The sequence below is a fragment of the Caloenas nicobarica genome, chromosome 3 (assembly GCF_036013445.1).
Source record: "Caloenas nicobarica isolate bCalNic1 chromosome 3, bCalNic1.hap1, whole genome shotgun sequence".
Lineage (NCBI taxonomy): Eukaryota > Metazoa > Chordata > Aves > Columbiformes > Columbidae > Caloenas > Caloenas nicobarica.
In genome coordinates, this window is record NC_088247.1 from 68,805,032 (window position 1) to 68,821,437 (window position 16,406).

Consider the following 16,406-nt stretch of genomic DNA (forward strand, 5'->3'; position numbering starts at 1 on the left):
CACATTTTTAAAAACCGTGATGGCCAAGTCCACCACAAGGTGTCGATGTGGTAGCAGTAGAAACAGGATTTGCTGCTCCCGGGCTGCCTTTCAGAAGCCAGTCCCATCCGCTGGCACAAATCCCATCAGCGGTGGTCGTGGGCGCTTCACCCGTGCGCTGGACAGAACCAACACGATGTGGCAGCGTGCGCTGGAGTTTCGGCTTTGCCCGGCATGAGGACAGCTTCACCCGGGCCTCCTGGCCAGGCACGCTCCTGCAGGTTGAAAGAAATACACGTACCCGCAGGCGAGGCTTGATCACACCGGCTGAGCCCATCCCACCAGCATCACCAGGTGCTGCTTCGTACAGGGAGCTGAAATACAAGGCATTGTTATGCATGGGCGTAACTTTAGCATGTGTCTTATGTTTAAGCTGCCCTTAAGGTGTGTGTGCCCGATCAGATGATCTTAGAAGCTGCAGCACCATGTCAGACCACGGAGCAGTAAGAGCCAAACACAGGATTACTTGAGTGCTGGGTTTCAGAAAGGGGGAATTTTACAAAATCCACCCTTTGTTCCATCTTTTTATTCTTCTCTCACCTGTGGTTGAAGCTCCTGCTGCCTTGACATCCGCAGCTGACGATTTATCTTGGCTGGGGCCCAGGCGCTGCTGCCAGGCTTCTCTTTCGGGGCAGCAGCCCTGGGAAAGTCACCCAGGGTCAAGTTTAGAGTTCCAGGTTGGCACATTCTTAACGCAAGCCAAAAATAAGTGTGAATGGGGATCAATTTTATGAATTTGCTGAGCTGCCAACTATATTTTTAAAGCTGAAATCTGAAACTAGGTCTGCCAGTTGGATGAGCATCACAGCCAACCCTTAGACAGAAATTAATTGGGAAATCACTTTCTCTTCGAGTCCAGAGGGCATTGCCTTACAAATGTTATTTCTAAAGTCTTTCCAGGTGTACTTTGCACAATATTGGTCAATCTGGACACAGGGGATTTTAACTAATTAAGTTTATTATCTTGCATATGTGTCAATCAAAAGTTAGGCAGATATACAGCAAGTATTTCATGCATGCAGTTGTAAGGCAGCATTATGTGGGGGGAGTGGGAAAGTTTCTTCCAAAGCAATTCCAAACTCCCAATTTCCTATTGCCTTCTTTTCTTTGCATTTTTGGAGAGTGAGGTCACCACAGCTGTACACATGCCCAAGGCCAGGTAGCTGGGTTGTGCATTCACGTCTCTGTAGAGCCAAAAATAAAGCTCTTCACTAGCCAGGCGGAGGCTGCATGTACAACACAGCACATGGGGGCTTGAGCTCCCAGCTATCCGAAACCTGCTTGCAGCCTTGTTTCTCAGCTCCTTGCCAGAGGCACAAATCAGCCCCTCGGGTCCAGCTGTCACATCACCATGCAGCAGCAGCGCTGGCTTGGAGGCGGGATTTCCTGAGCCTCCTGATGGAGCCTGTGGTTGCCCACGGGCTGGCAGCTGATTCCTGACGCTGTGCCATCCTCGCTTGCATTTATTCAGGTCTGCTGTAAATACTGCATCTGTGGTACCCAGCAGAGCTCAAAACACAGTCTTTTTTACGTTCTGCAAAACGCAGTTTCTGTCCCATCTCAAGGCCGAATTGCACCATAGTCATTAGTAACAATGCTACACATTTACACATGCTTTCCAGACCTTATTGTATGTACAAGAATCTATAAGAACAAAAGACACCCCCATCCTTCTTGCACACGTCTAATTAATGGGAAAGTTTTACACTTACACCTTTTTAGTAAAATTGATCTCAAGAGATTGCCATGGTGAAAGCAAAGACTGCAGGACGAATGGGAAACAAATATGCCTCAATTATAGTTGATTCGTTAAACAGTTAAGTTGAAAAACAACTGAGCTGTACAGTCTACTAAATTCTAAACTACACAGACCCATCAGGAAACTTCTGGAGGACACAGATGCTGTTATTTATATGTAACATATACACTTTGCACCAATACAAAGCTGTGACCTGAAAGGACCCACAGCCCAGGCTGCACACAGGCTTTTGCTGGAACCCAGGGGTGCTGCTGTGACTCTGCATGGAAATGCTGCTCTTCAGTACATGGCATCCAATGGGGAGGGTGATCTGTGCTGAAAGCTGCACACAGGTGAAAGTGAAAGTTCCCACAGGCTGGCCTTGATGTGATTTTGAACAAAGCAGGAAACACCGGCTCCTCTGCTGCCTGCTCAGGGACCAGACAGCTCTATATGGGGTTAAGAGTACAATAAAACATTGCCAGGTCAGGGTTGACTCAGCAGCTAGCGCGTGCATCACTCAAGTCCTGCACTATCACATATAGCTAGCGGGAAGGTCAAGAAAGAACAACAAAATGCAGTCTGGGAGCTCTCTGTGCCCATACCATGGTATAACCCCTCACAACACTGCACCAGGCCTACCTGCTCCAGAGCAGAAAGGGCTAAAAGGGCAGCCCAGATATCGGAGGCTGATGAAAAAACATCTGGAAGAGGTCCGCGAGCATGCTGGCTCCCGTCACTGCTTGAGGACACGCAGAGAGAACTAGCTGTGCCTGTGTCCTGACAGCTGGCAGGCACCCTCTCAAACCACCAAATAAAACAATATCCAGAAGCAGTCAACAGAAACTGCAGGTAAGGAGCTGCTTTTGTAGCTCAATACAACACAGCAGGGCTTCAGGGTGGAGAAGACCACAGAAAACAAGTTCTTTCAAACATGGGCCATGGCTGTTGCTGTAGAAGACCACACAGGAGTTGCTAACAGATGATTATCGACAGAAAACAATCCTCTGAGCAATCCAGTTTATGCCACCTACCTCAGGCCTTTGTCCACAACTTCTTCACTGGTGTGTTTTACTTGTTGGCCTTTTATGAGTTTGGAATTAAATGCTTTTACTCTTAAAAAATGGTAAGAAAAAAAGAATTTGGTTATGGCAGAAAGAGCAGAATGCAATTGTGCTGTGAAATGAGCTGTGTCACCTGAGACCTGGCTAGAGTCACACAAACAAAATTCAGAAAAAATAATTTAATCAACACTAGATAACCACTTCCTTTTGGTCTCAGAAGTAGAAGCCCTTTCGCACTAGCTGTGACCAAATGATGGGCAATGCTGAGATTAGCCATTCCCTGTCACCCCTAGGGAGAGTGTACCATTCTGGTGCCAGAACAGAGTTGTAGCTCATGAATAGCTCCACAGAGAATGGGAGCATCAGAGAGTACAACCCTGCAAACTACTAACGAGGACGCTTCCAGCTGGGGGGTGTTGCAATCCCTGTTCTGAAGCATTACTAACGCATTTTGCCTTAAAGTCTCATAAGATGGATTTCGTACGTGAAATTAAAAGATAGTGAGTTGAAATCACCACATAGCAGCCTACCACCTTCTGAGGCAGTACTAGAACTAATAAAAATGTTTGAAAAACTAAGAGAAGAGCATGGCTGCAATGGGGTGACAGACAGATGTTCAAGAGAGATCTAGATGCTGACTCAGGTTTTGAACTAGACCACTGTATGCACTCTTCAATAGGTTCAATCTTGATAGCAGGATACAGGTATTGTTCCAGGAAAATAATGGGATAAAAAGACAGGAGAGTATCAAGTAAGTAAAAAATTGAAAACTAACGCGAAGCAATAAACCAGGAGATGGATTATAGTTTTTCAACAAAACTATTATACATAAGACATACTTTTGCATGTTACTTACCTTGTAACCTCTTCGAACACAGCTGGGCTCTTAAAGTGGGAAGGAGGTATCTGAACACAGCATCAATTTTAATCTGTAGCTTGGCTACCAAAAAATTATTCTGGCAGACAGAAAACAGTACCGTTGGAAGACGGTACTTTATTTCCTTGGGTCATATTTAAATTTGATTTCTGGCCCAAAAACACAGAGGGAAGGAAAACGATCATGAAAGAAAACAAAAGACATTCTGGTTTTAATCTTAAATTGTCACTGTAGCTACTGGACAGCTGCAACAAAACATAGGAAACTTGTCTTGAGTAGTTGTTCAGGTCTCTAGTTAAAGAAGGGAAAAAGGAAAGCTGCAAAGAAAGACGGGCAGAGATCGGGAGAGAGGTGAATGAAGGCACAGGGAATAGCAAGATCTTGGATTAACATTCTGCACACTGCCCAGAGCAGAGCTGCCATGTCACCAGAGCGGAGCATCTTTTGGAAAGCGAGCTAGTGACATAGTATCCCCGAGATAAATGCTTGGCCTCAGATTGCTGTGCTGGTTTTGCACCTGTGGCATCTTCACAAGGTTTTTATTATCTTCTGTGATCCTTTGATTATTTCTCTGCCCTGTTCCACCACCATTAACATCAAAAAATGCTATTGCAACATAAAGACTGTGTGAAAACATCTATTATAGTTAGGATGTATCTACAGCTTGTACACGAGGAAGTGTACATACGCTAAAGTGGTATCACAGATCTTCAGCAGAAAGGAGCACTAAACCTGCTGCTGCTTCAATTGCTGAATAAGAAGCTGGTTCTTACAACTTTCTTGATTTGATTTCCCTGTCCCCTCCAACTAACAAGTCCCCTCCAGATGAACTTAGTTTTGGCCAAGTGCTTGTGAGGGGCTATTCACCCTTTTTCACCACTGCCCACAGGCTCCCAGTCAGCTCCAGCCCCAACGCAACTGGAGGGGAGGGACGTAACGCACCCAGGTGTCTTCTGCGTGCATCTCTGAACAGCAGCTCCCCAGGCTGGGCGACAGCAAGTCTCCATCAAAACACTGCGAGGCACTAAGCAAGTCATTCTAGAAACTTGACTAACAAAAAAAAAAAAAAAAAAAAAACAACCAACAAAACCAACAAAAGCAAACCCAAGAAAATGAATGCTGGAGACTTTTATATATTAGGAAAAGATTTCATAAAAAATAAATGCGTTAGTCCAATTATGTTCTACCCAGGATACAACATAGGAAATGTCAAATACCAAAAATAATAAAATCCCAAAGAAGTGCTCCCCAACTTTACAGTTTACAGCTAACTATGAAGTATGGAGTCGCTACCATGAGTGGTGGTTTTAAATGAACTTTTTTTAATATGTATCAGCTGATAGGAGACATTCTATGAATACAAACATTTGTTTTGCTTATAATCTTAGACTGACACATAGCCACTATAAAAATCAATCCTTTATTTGAAGTACCTGGGCTGATAATCTTCCTAATCAAGTTTTCACTCCAAACAATCATTCACCTGCTTATCTGATATGCATGTTTCTTGTCACACCAGAAGAGCTATGAATAGTCACTAACCTGCTTTGAGCTCACTTCTAGACTTACTAGTTATTTAGGAAAACACCACGTTTCTATTTTAAAGGGTTTATTATTGCAGCATGATGGCAAAAAGCAAATCCAGGATTACTGATGCGTCTGCCTTTCTTTTGAGACTATAAGGTGTCTATTTTAAGGAATAAGTGTCCAACCACTGAAACCGTAGCAGCAGAACAACCCATTTTACCTGCAGGCTCCACTCCTCTGCTGTGGGCGAGCAGCCGCGTTACCACTTCCCACTGTCCTTTCCTTGGGAGGACCTGGGGAACCTTTCCTTGGCACACGACCAGATGTGCCAAGCATGACACACCAGCATGTGATGGAGACACAGCTGTCACGTGAGGACACCTGCACTCTCTCTTGTCCCAGGAAAGGAACTGTGTCTTGAAATGTTTTTGGGTCCCTCCTACACTAAGCGTACCTCCCACTGCCTCGGAAGCGAGCCTGACAAGCCAGCCATCCTTCCCTGCCAAAACACAGATAAACCCTGATGGTGCTGTTCCCCAGCCTTACTGTTCTTCTGCTGACCTTCGTTTGCATTGTATTGTACAAGTCTGCAAAGAAACCATGGGATAGGAACACATCTGGTGGTTGTGCCCAGGAACACATCAACCACCACAAAAACAATGAGTCCCCCCGATGACAAGCTACGTGATGTGATAAATCCATTTACTTGTACAGACTTCTAAGGTACCACTATTGCAGACCAAGCGCACAAGCCCTCCTGGCTGGGCATGTTATGGGTGCCACGTTCCAAGTTCCTGTCTCTGACATTTACAGCCTTTTCAGCTTGAGGTCTGACGTTCACCACTTTTTACTTTGTGTTACAGTGGGGTGCAAGAAAAGCACAATCATTTGCTTCTGCATATGAAGGACAAAGGACGCAACATTGCTTAGTCTGTTTCCTCTGTCTCCATCACCCTTTTTCTCAGCCCTGATTCTCCATCACTTGCAACAGGAACTTCAATTTAGGCAAAGCTTATCAGTCACAGGTTGGATGTGGTCTGCTGAAGATCTACTAAGACAAAATCACATTAAAAATGCCTAATACACATTCCTCCATTAACTACCAAATCAACTACATCAAACTGTAGCTCCTGTGTGGAAAAATAGCACACAATCACAGAATTTAAAACCATAACACATTGCACATCCGTAACAAAAAATGGAATTAGGTTTATACAAGCATTTCAAATTGCTCATTTGAGTAGTACTCAAATTGATATGGTACTCTTCTACAAAATCTGCACTCACATGCAGTATGATAGCTTTTTATCATTTTAAATAAACTTGCAAATAATAGGCAGTTTCAACCCACGTAGATAAACATTTTGGCTCGAAGTCCCCTGTAACTACACACAGATTATGTGCAAATTAGATCAGTGAAGAGAATGGGACACTGGTAGAAATACCCAGCTAAGCTCATACCTGCAGCAGTATTGTATTGGCCAGAGATTGTTACATTTTGGTTAAATATTAAAAATATCTGCATATCTGATGAAAACATAATTAGATCAAGTTACACTGCTGGGAACCACCATGACCCAAGTCCAACCGAAGAAGCACTTGCGCGAGTTCTACCAGCGCTGCCTCTGAAGGTGGTACTGTTCGAGAAGCTCTACTGTAGCAGGCAAGGATACCACTGATACAGAACTGCACAAAGAAAAACAACCCCAAAACTATTGAGAATTGTATCAAAAAGGAAAAAAGATGAGATTTAGCCTGATCACAATGGTCATCATTATTCCCAACTGTTCCCATAGCACTTAAGCTCATTAAGGAGCCTGACGCTACAGCTAGGACGACGCATGAAGCTACACTACAGATGCTGTTAATTAACTGTATTGAAAAGTTTCTGCCACTGTTTGCAGCAATCCTCTAATTTTGGAATAACAAAGAAGTATTACTGAAAAGAGTAAATACTCAGTAGATTTAAATACTTGGCTTTTTTTTTTTTTCCAATGCTTTTTCAACATCTTTAATCAAATCTTCCTTCAGTTTATGTCCAGGCTGCAACATACATTCAAGGCAGAGGAATTTGACTGAAGAAATGCAGTACTGATAAGGATACTTTCCTTAAAATGAAAAAAGGATTCTCCCTGGGCATCTATAAAATATGCTGAAGATAGACATTTCAAGATCATAAAACTGATTAAGGCCACACAAATAAAACAAAACCACATACAGGTATATATACGGACCATGCAGTTTTAAAACCGATCATTAGCTTGAGACTGAAGATTTCAAATTTCACAACTGATCTGAATTTCAGGGGTGCCACACATAACCATACTCCTGGGGAACTGAATAGCTCTCCCGATTGGAGACAGCAGAAGACAAAGGTTTTTCTAATTTATCGACAAAGGTGGCAGTGTGTATCAGGTCCACACAGCTGAGGTGACACAGCAGCCTGGTTACCCGCTCTTTGCCTCAGCTTGCTGCCTGTGTTTCTAAAGGTAATTCTACTCTGAAGCTTGAACAAGTGACAAATATTTCACACATTCACAAAAAAACAGGAGCATCTCTAAAAGCCAAGAAGTATATTTCTCCCTTCCTGCTAAAGGAATATTTTTTTTCTTTACAAATACAGTACAGAAAAGTCAAAAATCAGCATCCAAGATAAACTACAATACAAAGTTTACCCTTACTGCAAATGTTTCATTTATTTTATATTTCTCTTCTGAGGAAAAAAAAAGAAAAAATTCAGCAGTGAAATTCGGTTCTACTTCATCCTTCAAAATTTAAACTCTTAAAAAGGTACAATAGCAATACGCCAACATACTGACAACTTGAAGGAAGAGCTAATGATGTACGTGACTTAAAATAGCAGAACATAAAACCCCTGCAGGTGAAGGTAAAAGTCCGCAGAACAGACAACACTGGAGATGCCATTTCTCTCGTCCCACTATTCCAGGATCAGTTACTGAAAATCCTTCCCCACACACTCTTACACTAGTGTGTTGATGCCTCTACAAAGCTAGCTGGGGCCAGGATGTAAATAATTGTTTTTTTCCCCTCTAGAAAATAAACACATAAATGCAGGGAAAAGATTATTCACACATTTGATAGGATGCGCAGAATTCCATTTTACTTATTTCCAAAACCATGCTTTTTCCATCCTATAGCTGATTTGTTTGGTTTTTTTTAAATACAGCTGCCCTCCTCACTCCAAACACTATTTTTCATACAACAGATTAAGGTACTTCAGTTGATCAATCTGTGTTAAGGATTTCCCCCCCCCCCCCGGCCACCCGGATCTGTTGTTATAAACTGTATACAGATGACTCCTGAAGGGCTTTTACATGGCACCACTGTGCTTCAGGAAAGTCCAACTCACATCTCTAACTTCTGTCCAGACAGTCCCAGAGGGAAAGACGTGTCAGGAACACTCCACATCTCATATCACTATAATACACATAGCAGCAAAATACAGTTTAACCACATTAATCTTTAAACTGTGCTTCTACTAACAATACATAAACTATGCCATCTATTACCTTGGATGGAGTGGTTTCTCATTTGGAATTAGAAAAACATTTTTAAAAAAAGCATAGAGTAAAAAGGGCCTGTGTCTAGCTTATTACTCTGTGAATAACTGAATGGTTCTTAGGTCAGGACACAATACTGTCAGTGCAACTTCACAGAAGATATTCCTTACACTCACCGAATTAGTATTAACAGAATAATGCACGGGAGGAAAGATATGAGATTCAACACAACAGAGGCTTAAATAAAATCTCTGGTCTTAAGAAATTAGCCTACTTTTAATAGTCTTAATGCTTATTGTTCCATTGAGTATTTTGTTGCTCCACAGCATGTAAAAAGCAAACAAATCACAAACCCAAACATTAGAATATAATTTTTTTTATTTTTTATAAATAACTTATCTGTTACAAAGACAGTTTACCCAGCTAAATCACAAAACCATCAACTCAAGATATCCAAATTAGGTTTTATTAATAAACAGGTAAAAACTGATTTGTCAATCTTCACATAGAACTGCAGATGAAGCTGAAAAACAAGGCCTCATTTTATAAACAAAATGCATTGAATGCAAGTGCTTTGGGTCTACTGCCTAATTACCTGGGACTGGCATTTTCTTCCCACATAAAAAAAATGCAAAGCCTTCAAAACAAAGGCCTCTGTGCATTCACATAGATCACTTGTAAAACTCCTAATAAAAGTGTCCACTGGCAAATGTTTACAGTGGGTGACAGTTACTTTTTCTCTTGCTACATGATTAGCACTCCCTCCAGCCTCACGCTATGTGCTGCTACATAATTCTTTGCGTGCCGTCTTTCATGCATACTGTACTGGAATTCCATTTTCTTGATCTCGGTTACATACATCCCCGATCACATGAATATTTTCCTTAAAAAACATAGATCATCAAAATAAAGAGATGCTTGAGGTTGCTTCAGTGTTCAAGTCTGTTTGATTTCTCTTTTCCAGCCTTTATTTCAGTTGTCCTAAATATTGCTATCCTTGTTTTCTATAAATATGAGACTTCACCACAAAGTCGGGTTTAGAAACTGGCTGCCAAAACAGGAAAGCATTTGAAGTCCTTGAACAAAGCTGTACGATGCTGCTGCTGTTGATTTTGGCACTGTATGTATTTCCCCAATGAATCTCTCTTCAGGAGTCTGCAAGATACCCAGCAGATGAAGCAAGCTTAAATCGGATGCTGATCTGTTGGTGGGTGGAAAGTTTCTTAGTACAAAGTTTCCTCATGCCAGACAAAACGCTACCTTGTGTCACCCACCGTAAAACTCAGTGTACAGAGTGAACTATATGCATAACTCTTCCAACTTTTCCTGCATTTTTACCATGCTGCATCTGCAGGTCTTCACAGATCATCAGCATTTAAAAGAGCAATGTACAGAATGAGCAGAGGAAAGCTATTTTGTGCATAGTTTCTTATTAATGCTCTTATTTTAAGGCATTGCTTCTCTCAGATAAAAGCTTAAAAAAAGGGACATGATCGTGCTTAATCACTTAAAGGGAAAAAAAGAAAGTTAACAAAAAGACTATTACACTATACATACAGAAGTACAAGAAAATAATAAAGGTGAAGAAAAGAAATCACTTAAAGCAGGCTCTAGAGCTATGTACAGTAGGAAAAGCTCTGGGGTATTTCACTGTGTGTATTGTACAGACAACGCATGCAGTTTTTCCTTTTCATCTTGAGACATGATCGTATTGGTTTCTGGCTTCACAGAGATGTTTTCAGGGAAGACAAGGCAAAGAGTACCACTGATTTGTGAAGTTCTTCCATTTATCGAAGGCACTGTGTGGCAGCAAACAGTTTAAACAGTTAAACCTTGTTCCTTTTAGATCTCCTCTGTGCATGTAGTGTTTCACTGAAAGCTCCAAAAACAAAAACGCTAGCACTCTATTCCTTTCCCCTGTCAAAATTCAGTAGTGACATCGGGGCAGAGAGGAAGATGGGCAACACCCAAGCACTGAACATGGTGTGTGTTACTGGGATACTGGTAATACTGTACATGGTTAAGGCAGCTGGCAACTGAGTCTTTCAGCAGATTACCTTTCAGCCGATGAAGTTCAACTGCCTGTGACACAACACTGAGGTATTACTAGCTCTGTGGGCTGACATTTGACATTAGCAAAAATACCATCTCGTCACATCTTCAATTTTGCAAAATCCTACAGATAAATGCTTTTTTTGTCCCCCAATGACTGGACAGTTCCTTGTACGTTTGCTATGGTTTTACAAAAGCTAACTGGCCTGTTGGCTCAGAAATGCCGGGGCATTTCACACTGTTCACAGCGATTTAAGGCCGGATGATTTAAAAAAGTACAGGCAGTACAACTCCACTGAGCTCCCTCGTCTTCATCTGTGTCTGGAACAGTCTTTGGTGTTTTCACAATGGACCTCTGATCTGTGACATGAAAGAGATAAGATAAGTAGTTACTAACCAAGAGCAGCATGGAAAGAATTTTGAGATGATTTTTTTTCAGTAACTGAGAACTATCTTATTCCTCTGAGAACAGCACAGTCATTACAAGTGACAGAGGCAGCTTTTTACCACCCCCTTGACTACAGCTTGGTTGTAAGTCAGCCAAATGGCACAAGGTGAAACTATAAAAAGCAAGTTTCCCATCCCTCCACTCTGCTTTCTTCCCTTTTGCTCTCAGTTCAAAGCTGTTGCGTGAAAAGGAGATAAAATCTGGAAACCAATCAGCACAGCAAACATGCACAGGATTTAGAAATCTGAGTTCTACAGAGCAGTATAAAATTCATTATGACAAGAAATAATCACTCTTTAACCTTTTGGCATATTTAACATTTTGACTCTAGAATGAGTATCATCAGTTCTTCCTCAAACCAGATCATTGGTCAGGTACACTAAAGAAAGATCACTGCCTAGCTCTGTACTGCTATACAGAAATCTTCCCAAGCACACAAGTACATCTTTTTGCATGATGTGTTGAGATAACAACCTTCAACTATTTTAAAAGAGAAAAGATGAAAAGAGAAAAGAGAAGAAAAAGATGAAGAGAGAAGAATGACTTCTGAAGTTATGGGTTTCTGGTTTAGGCAACTGCAGAAAAGTCTTTTAGCCAATTATTTCAAGTGGAGAGCACCTCATCAGCAATTAGCCCACTGCAACTGCTACAAAATGACAGCGACAGCTTCAGGAAGCACAATGCTACTGACCACAACAGCAATAAACCTTATTTTTCATTGTTTTGTGAACAGCAGTAATTCTCGTTTAAGTTGCAGCTACACCACAGTTAAATTGAAACTTTAAATAAAATTAAACTCAAAATTAAAGTAAATGAAGGACTAAGATAGAGCAGTGATAGTTTTTAAAAAAGAAGAAAAGAAAGAGAGAATAAGAGGTACTTCAGACATTTATAAACCAGTCAGGGCTCACTTTGCATTTTCAAGATAGGTTGTACCAAATTCTTGAAGATCTAAAGTTGTGAGTTCCTAGAAGATGAGTTAATGCAAACATTAAGAACTAGTCAAAGAAAAGTAATTTTAGTTTTCTTCTTTGATAGGTTATTTTTTATTTGCTGTAAACAGAACTAAGTAATTCAGAGAACTTCAGAAAACCTCTTCATGGTTCAGCTGTAAAATGTGTCTAATAGGACTGCATATGGATTTAACTTTAACTCAGTATTTTCACTAACAGCTTGGATAATGAAGGATAAAAAAACCTTCTAAAGCATGAACAACCGTATCATTTTGGAGGAGTTACAAACTGTTTAGAGAACAAAAAAAAAATACAGCTTATCTAGACCATTTTGAAATACTGAATGGTCAGAAATCCATAAAATGAGATTCTGTAACAACATTTACTGTATACTACAAGGACCAATCACACATATATGTGAAGAACTTCCTGGACAGAAAGACTGCACAGAACATCAGTGGATTATCTACTTCATTTGGTGGTCTGCCTACAGCTCAGAGTATGATGCTGTTGCAAACAAGTTAATTTCATCCCCTGCTTTATGTAACACACAAGAGGTAACTATTCTGTTTTGTTTGACATCCTGTTAGGGGAAAAAACTTAATGACAAGCAGAATGATCAAGACCAACTAATAAATTCTGTAATACTGACTGCCCTATTGGGCAACATTCCCTTCCTCTTGAACTATCTAAAAATATATTTAACAATAGTCAGATGACGCTTTAATGTAAATTGTCAAGCAAATTCTAGAGTAGGTAGGAAGTTCAGGCAGTGTAACCAAACTGAGTTATTGTAACATGTAAATAAATCCACTGTTCAGCAAGGACAATGATGAAGTCACCTAAGCGAGTTTCAATCATCCCTAAGCAATGTGTCTCATGCGCATTTAAAAAAAAAAGATGAATGCTTCCATTTACTTAAAGTATCCCCGTCATATTATCCACCTTTAAACATGCCCCATTTGATATGCTTCTCTTTCGTGAATGTATGAATAGAGAGGAAACAAGAGCAAGCGGAAGCGTATTTACTGCCAATACAAATAAAATGAAAGGTTTATATGCTTTTGAAGTAATCTATTTCATAATCAACATTTAAACTAGATTCATAGAACTTGATATTAGATGCAAACCAGATATTAGTATTAAATCTAAATTTTACCAATACAGTACCTTTGGGTTTTGGTGGCACTGGACCAAGAAATCCAATGTTATCATAAAAATTATGAATAGCGCTGGGATTAAAATGTGGTCCTAAAAATAAAAAAGAGAAAGTGCTGCAGTTTTAAAAATAAACTTGGATAGGAAAGCGTATCAGGATTTTTTTTGGCAGCAATTCTGAAACAGTCCTGTTATTCACTTATCACCCTTTATATCAAGGTGTCAATGGAGACCCAAGTGAGATATTAGTGAAGTCAATTACAACACTTAAAGAAACTTATTGCCCAGAATACGCAATGTAAGGTCAGAAACAGAACGCAGCAGACCAACTCCTTAAATACATTTTTTCTGCCACTCTTAATATTTTACAGCATTTTATTAGAAAACTTTACCTTAGACTTTTTCTAAATTGTAACTATACCAAAAGAGATGTGCAGAATATCATATATGCTTAGATTTAATACTTAAAGGAACTCCTAACTCCAATTTACTGTAACAGATAAAATCACGCACAATTTGAATATTTTATTTAAGATCAAGTTTTTAGTGCAGCATTACACTCAGCACACCTGTCTACATTCTCCTTATCTGCAGGTACATTGTCTGAAGAGGTTGTGATCTCCTGTACTTGACTGAACCCATCTAACAGCTCGCTGCTGATCAAAGTGGAAAGTGTTGGTCCCCTCCCTCTCCCAATCTCAGTTCTCCCTTCCCGTGCCTCTCCCTCACATCAGCTGTAGCAAGCTCTTCCAGTAACGCAACATTTTTTTGCTTGGCTAGTGAGCAGAATCTGCTCTGCAAAGGGTCTAAAAAGCCAATACAGAGCCAGAGCACAGTAAGCAGCAAGAGAGGGAAGCAGGAGGAGCGAGGGACCTCCTGTTGGCAGCTTTTGAATTGGCTCAGCTGTCTCATAATTTCAGCTCGTGACCCAAGGCTGTGTCCCTGCAGACAAGGGAAGTAGAAGGAGGAGAGCATACTGGAAGCTCCAACTGTACTTTGTATTTGCTAACTTGGGAGGCTGAATACAAGCAGAAGAGAGAGAGAGATGGACACATACACATAGAAACATCATTTAGAAAACTTCTCTCCCTTTTTTGATACTCAACCAGATATCCACCCCCCGCCCCATTTATTAAACAAATGGCATCACAAGTTTCTCTCTTCTGAGCTAAGTATGAGATAGAAATGACCATGGCATTAAGAAAACCATAAGGGCAACAACAACAGGCTTAAAAGACAATTACTTCCAGGGTTTCACTCAAACTAATGGGATGATTTTGCAAAGTGCATATTACCCGTAATTTATAACACAGAGGCTTTTGACACATGCAGACAGTGGGGGGGGAGGGGAAAAAAAAAAATCAGACATTTAGTTGCTGATGTACAAAGACATACTGTACCTCTTGCTTGAAAAAGGTCGATCTCTTTAGTAAGGCAATCTATGTCTATCTGCAGCTGTCTGTTACAACTTCTTAACTGTTGCATTTCTTCCAGCTGAAAAATTAAATCTGCCTGTTAGACTAAGTTTTCCCATTTTATTATCAGCTATCATTCACGCAGAGGTAGACAGTATTTATTTTAGAAGTGAAGATAAAAGAATCCTCCCTTACAATGACCTTTCTTCTAATCCAGGCATAATCTTACAAAAAGCTTTCAGACCCACTGAATTCTTCCCTCTCTGACCAGACTTCAGGGCTGACTGAACAACTCCAGACTGTGGTCAGGACACCAGATCTATGGTTGATCAATAGCTGATCTTCTGGCACTGAAATCTGGTGCATTAATCAGTTTCTTTGAGATTGATATTTGCATGAAGACTAAAAAAATATTTTGTGTGGAAAGCAGTCTGAGTGTTAAGCTGTAGTCTGAAACATTAGGTGATCATGCCTTTAAGAACATCTTGAAGGACTATCAGGTCAAGTTTTGTGGCTGCCTTTAAAAGTAACACTTCACAAAGCAGCTAAACTGAAAGGCTGTGGTTAAATAACACATATAATAATAAACTATACTGTTTACCAGTTTAATTCTACCTTTACTGCCTGTCACTAGTATATTGTCAATATACGAGTAATTTTTCCTTTCAATCTATTGTGACAGACCACACTTGTGGTTTAGGTTTATAGCCTACAGACGTTTCAACTTACTGATGGAATTTGGGAAACAGAATTCGATCTTTTCAGGCGCCTTCGTGTTAGATTATTCTCCATTTCATTGACCTCTGATTTTAATTTATCCAACTTTTTCTTTTGAACCTCAAGTTCTCGTTGAAGTCGCTCCATCCTGGACTTCTGGTGTACCAGTAGAGCTGCAATACATAAAGTCTCATTTTATCTACTTTATTATCCTCGACATGGCAACATCAGATAAAGATGAAAGTGAGTTTTCTTCTGGGAAAACACAAACAAAAACAATGCTACAGACCGCTTTTCCATTTTCCTCATAAGAAAATCTCTGCCATAAGACAAAGTGTTGTATTCTTGATAACACCACAAATCAATTATAGACAACAAGCAAATACAGTGAGAAAGTCGTACAATATAACAGATGACCATGCAAAATTTAGCTGTAATCTGTGAAAGCATTTTTCAAGAACCCAACCAGTCTACAAGAATGACTCCCAGAAATTAACAACAAACGTTTCCTTGCATTGTATGCAGCCCAACCATTGTAGAACGGGTAGTATGAAGAGGATTTCGGCGAGATGGCTGCAATACAGAGCACTATATATATGCTAGATAAGCATCAAGATTTTGATTTTTATTGCTATTTGGATCAGAACAGTGTTCTTGTCATAGCAGGAGACATCAAATTAAACTAAAACAAAGTACTACAAGCAATACTGCTGGCAAACATTAGTTATATTTATCACAGAAGCTGGACTGTATGCCATTTTATCCCTAAACTATGGTGCAAACCCATTAGCTCAGCTTCTAATTTTTATCACTGTTTACTATTTGTAAAGAAAATAGCATGAGGAGACCTAATTTAGAAACTATGAAGTCAGCATTTAAACCACAGCTTTTTAAAGC

General features: G+C 40.3%; 1 protein-coding gene across 1 annotated transcript in view; it reads right to left on the minus strand.

The window, feature by feature from the left end:
- Positions 1-9,171: 9,171 nt before the first annotated feature.
- The window catches only part of TAB2 (TGF-beta activated kinase 1 (MAP3K7) binding protein 2), a 62,564-nt gene continuing 55,329 nt past the window's right edge, over positions 9,172-16,406 (minus strand). Inside the window, exons 4-7 of the mRNA XM_065630379.1 lie at positions 15,522-15,682; positions 14,778-14,871; positions 13,390-13,470; positions 9,172-11,178 (exon numbers count right to left, since the gene is read on the minus strand). Of these exons, the coding sequence (XP_065486451.1) occupies positions 11,033-11,178; positions 13,390-13,470; positions 14,778-14,871; positions 15,522-15,682 (482 nt within the window). The 3' untranslated portion in view covers positions 9,172-11,032. The remainder of the gene's footprint in view (positions 11,179-13,389; positions 13,471-14,777; positions 14,872-15,521; positions 15,683-16,406) is intronic.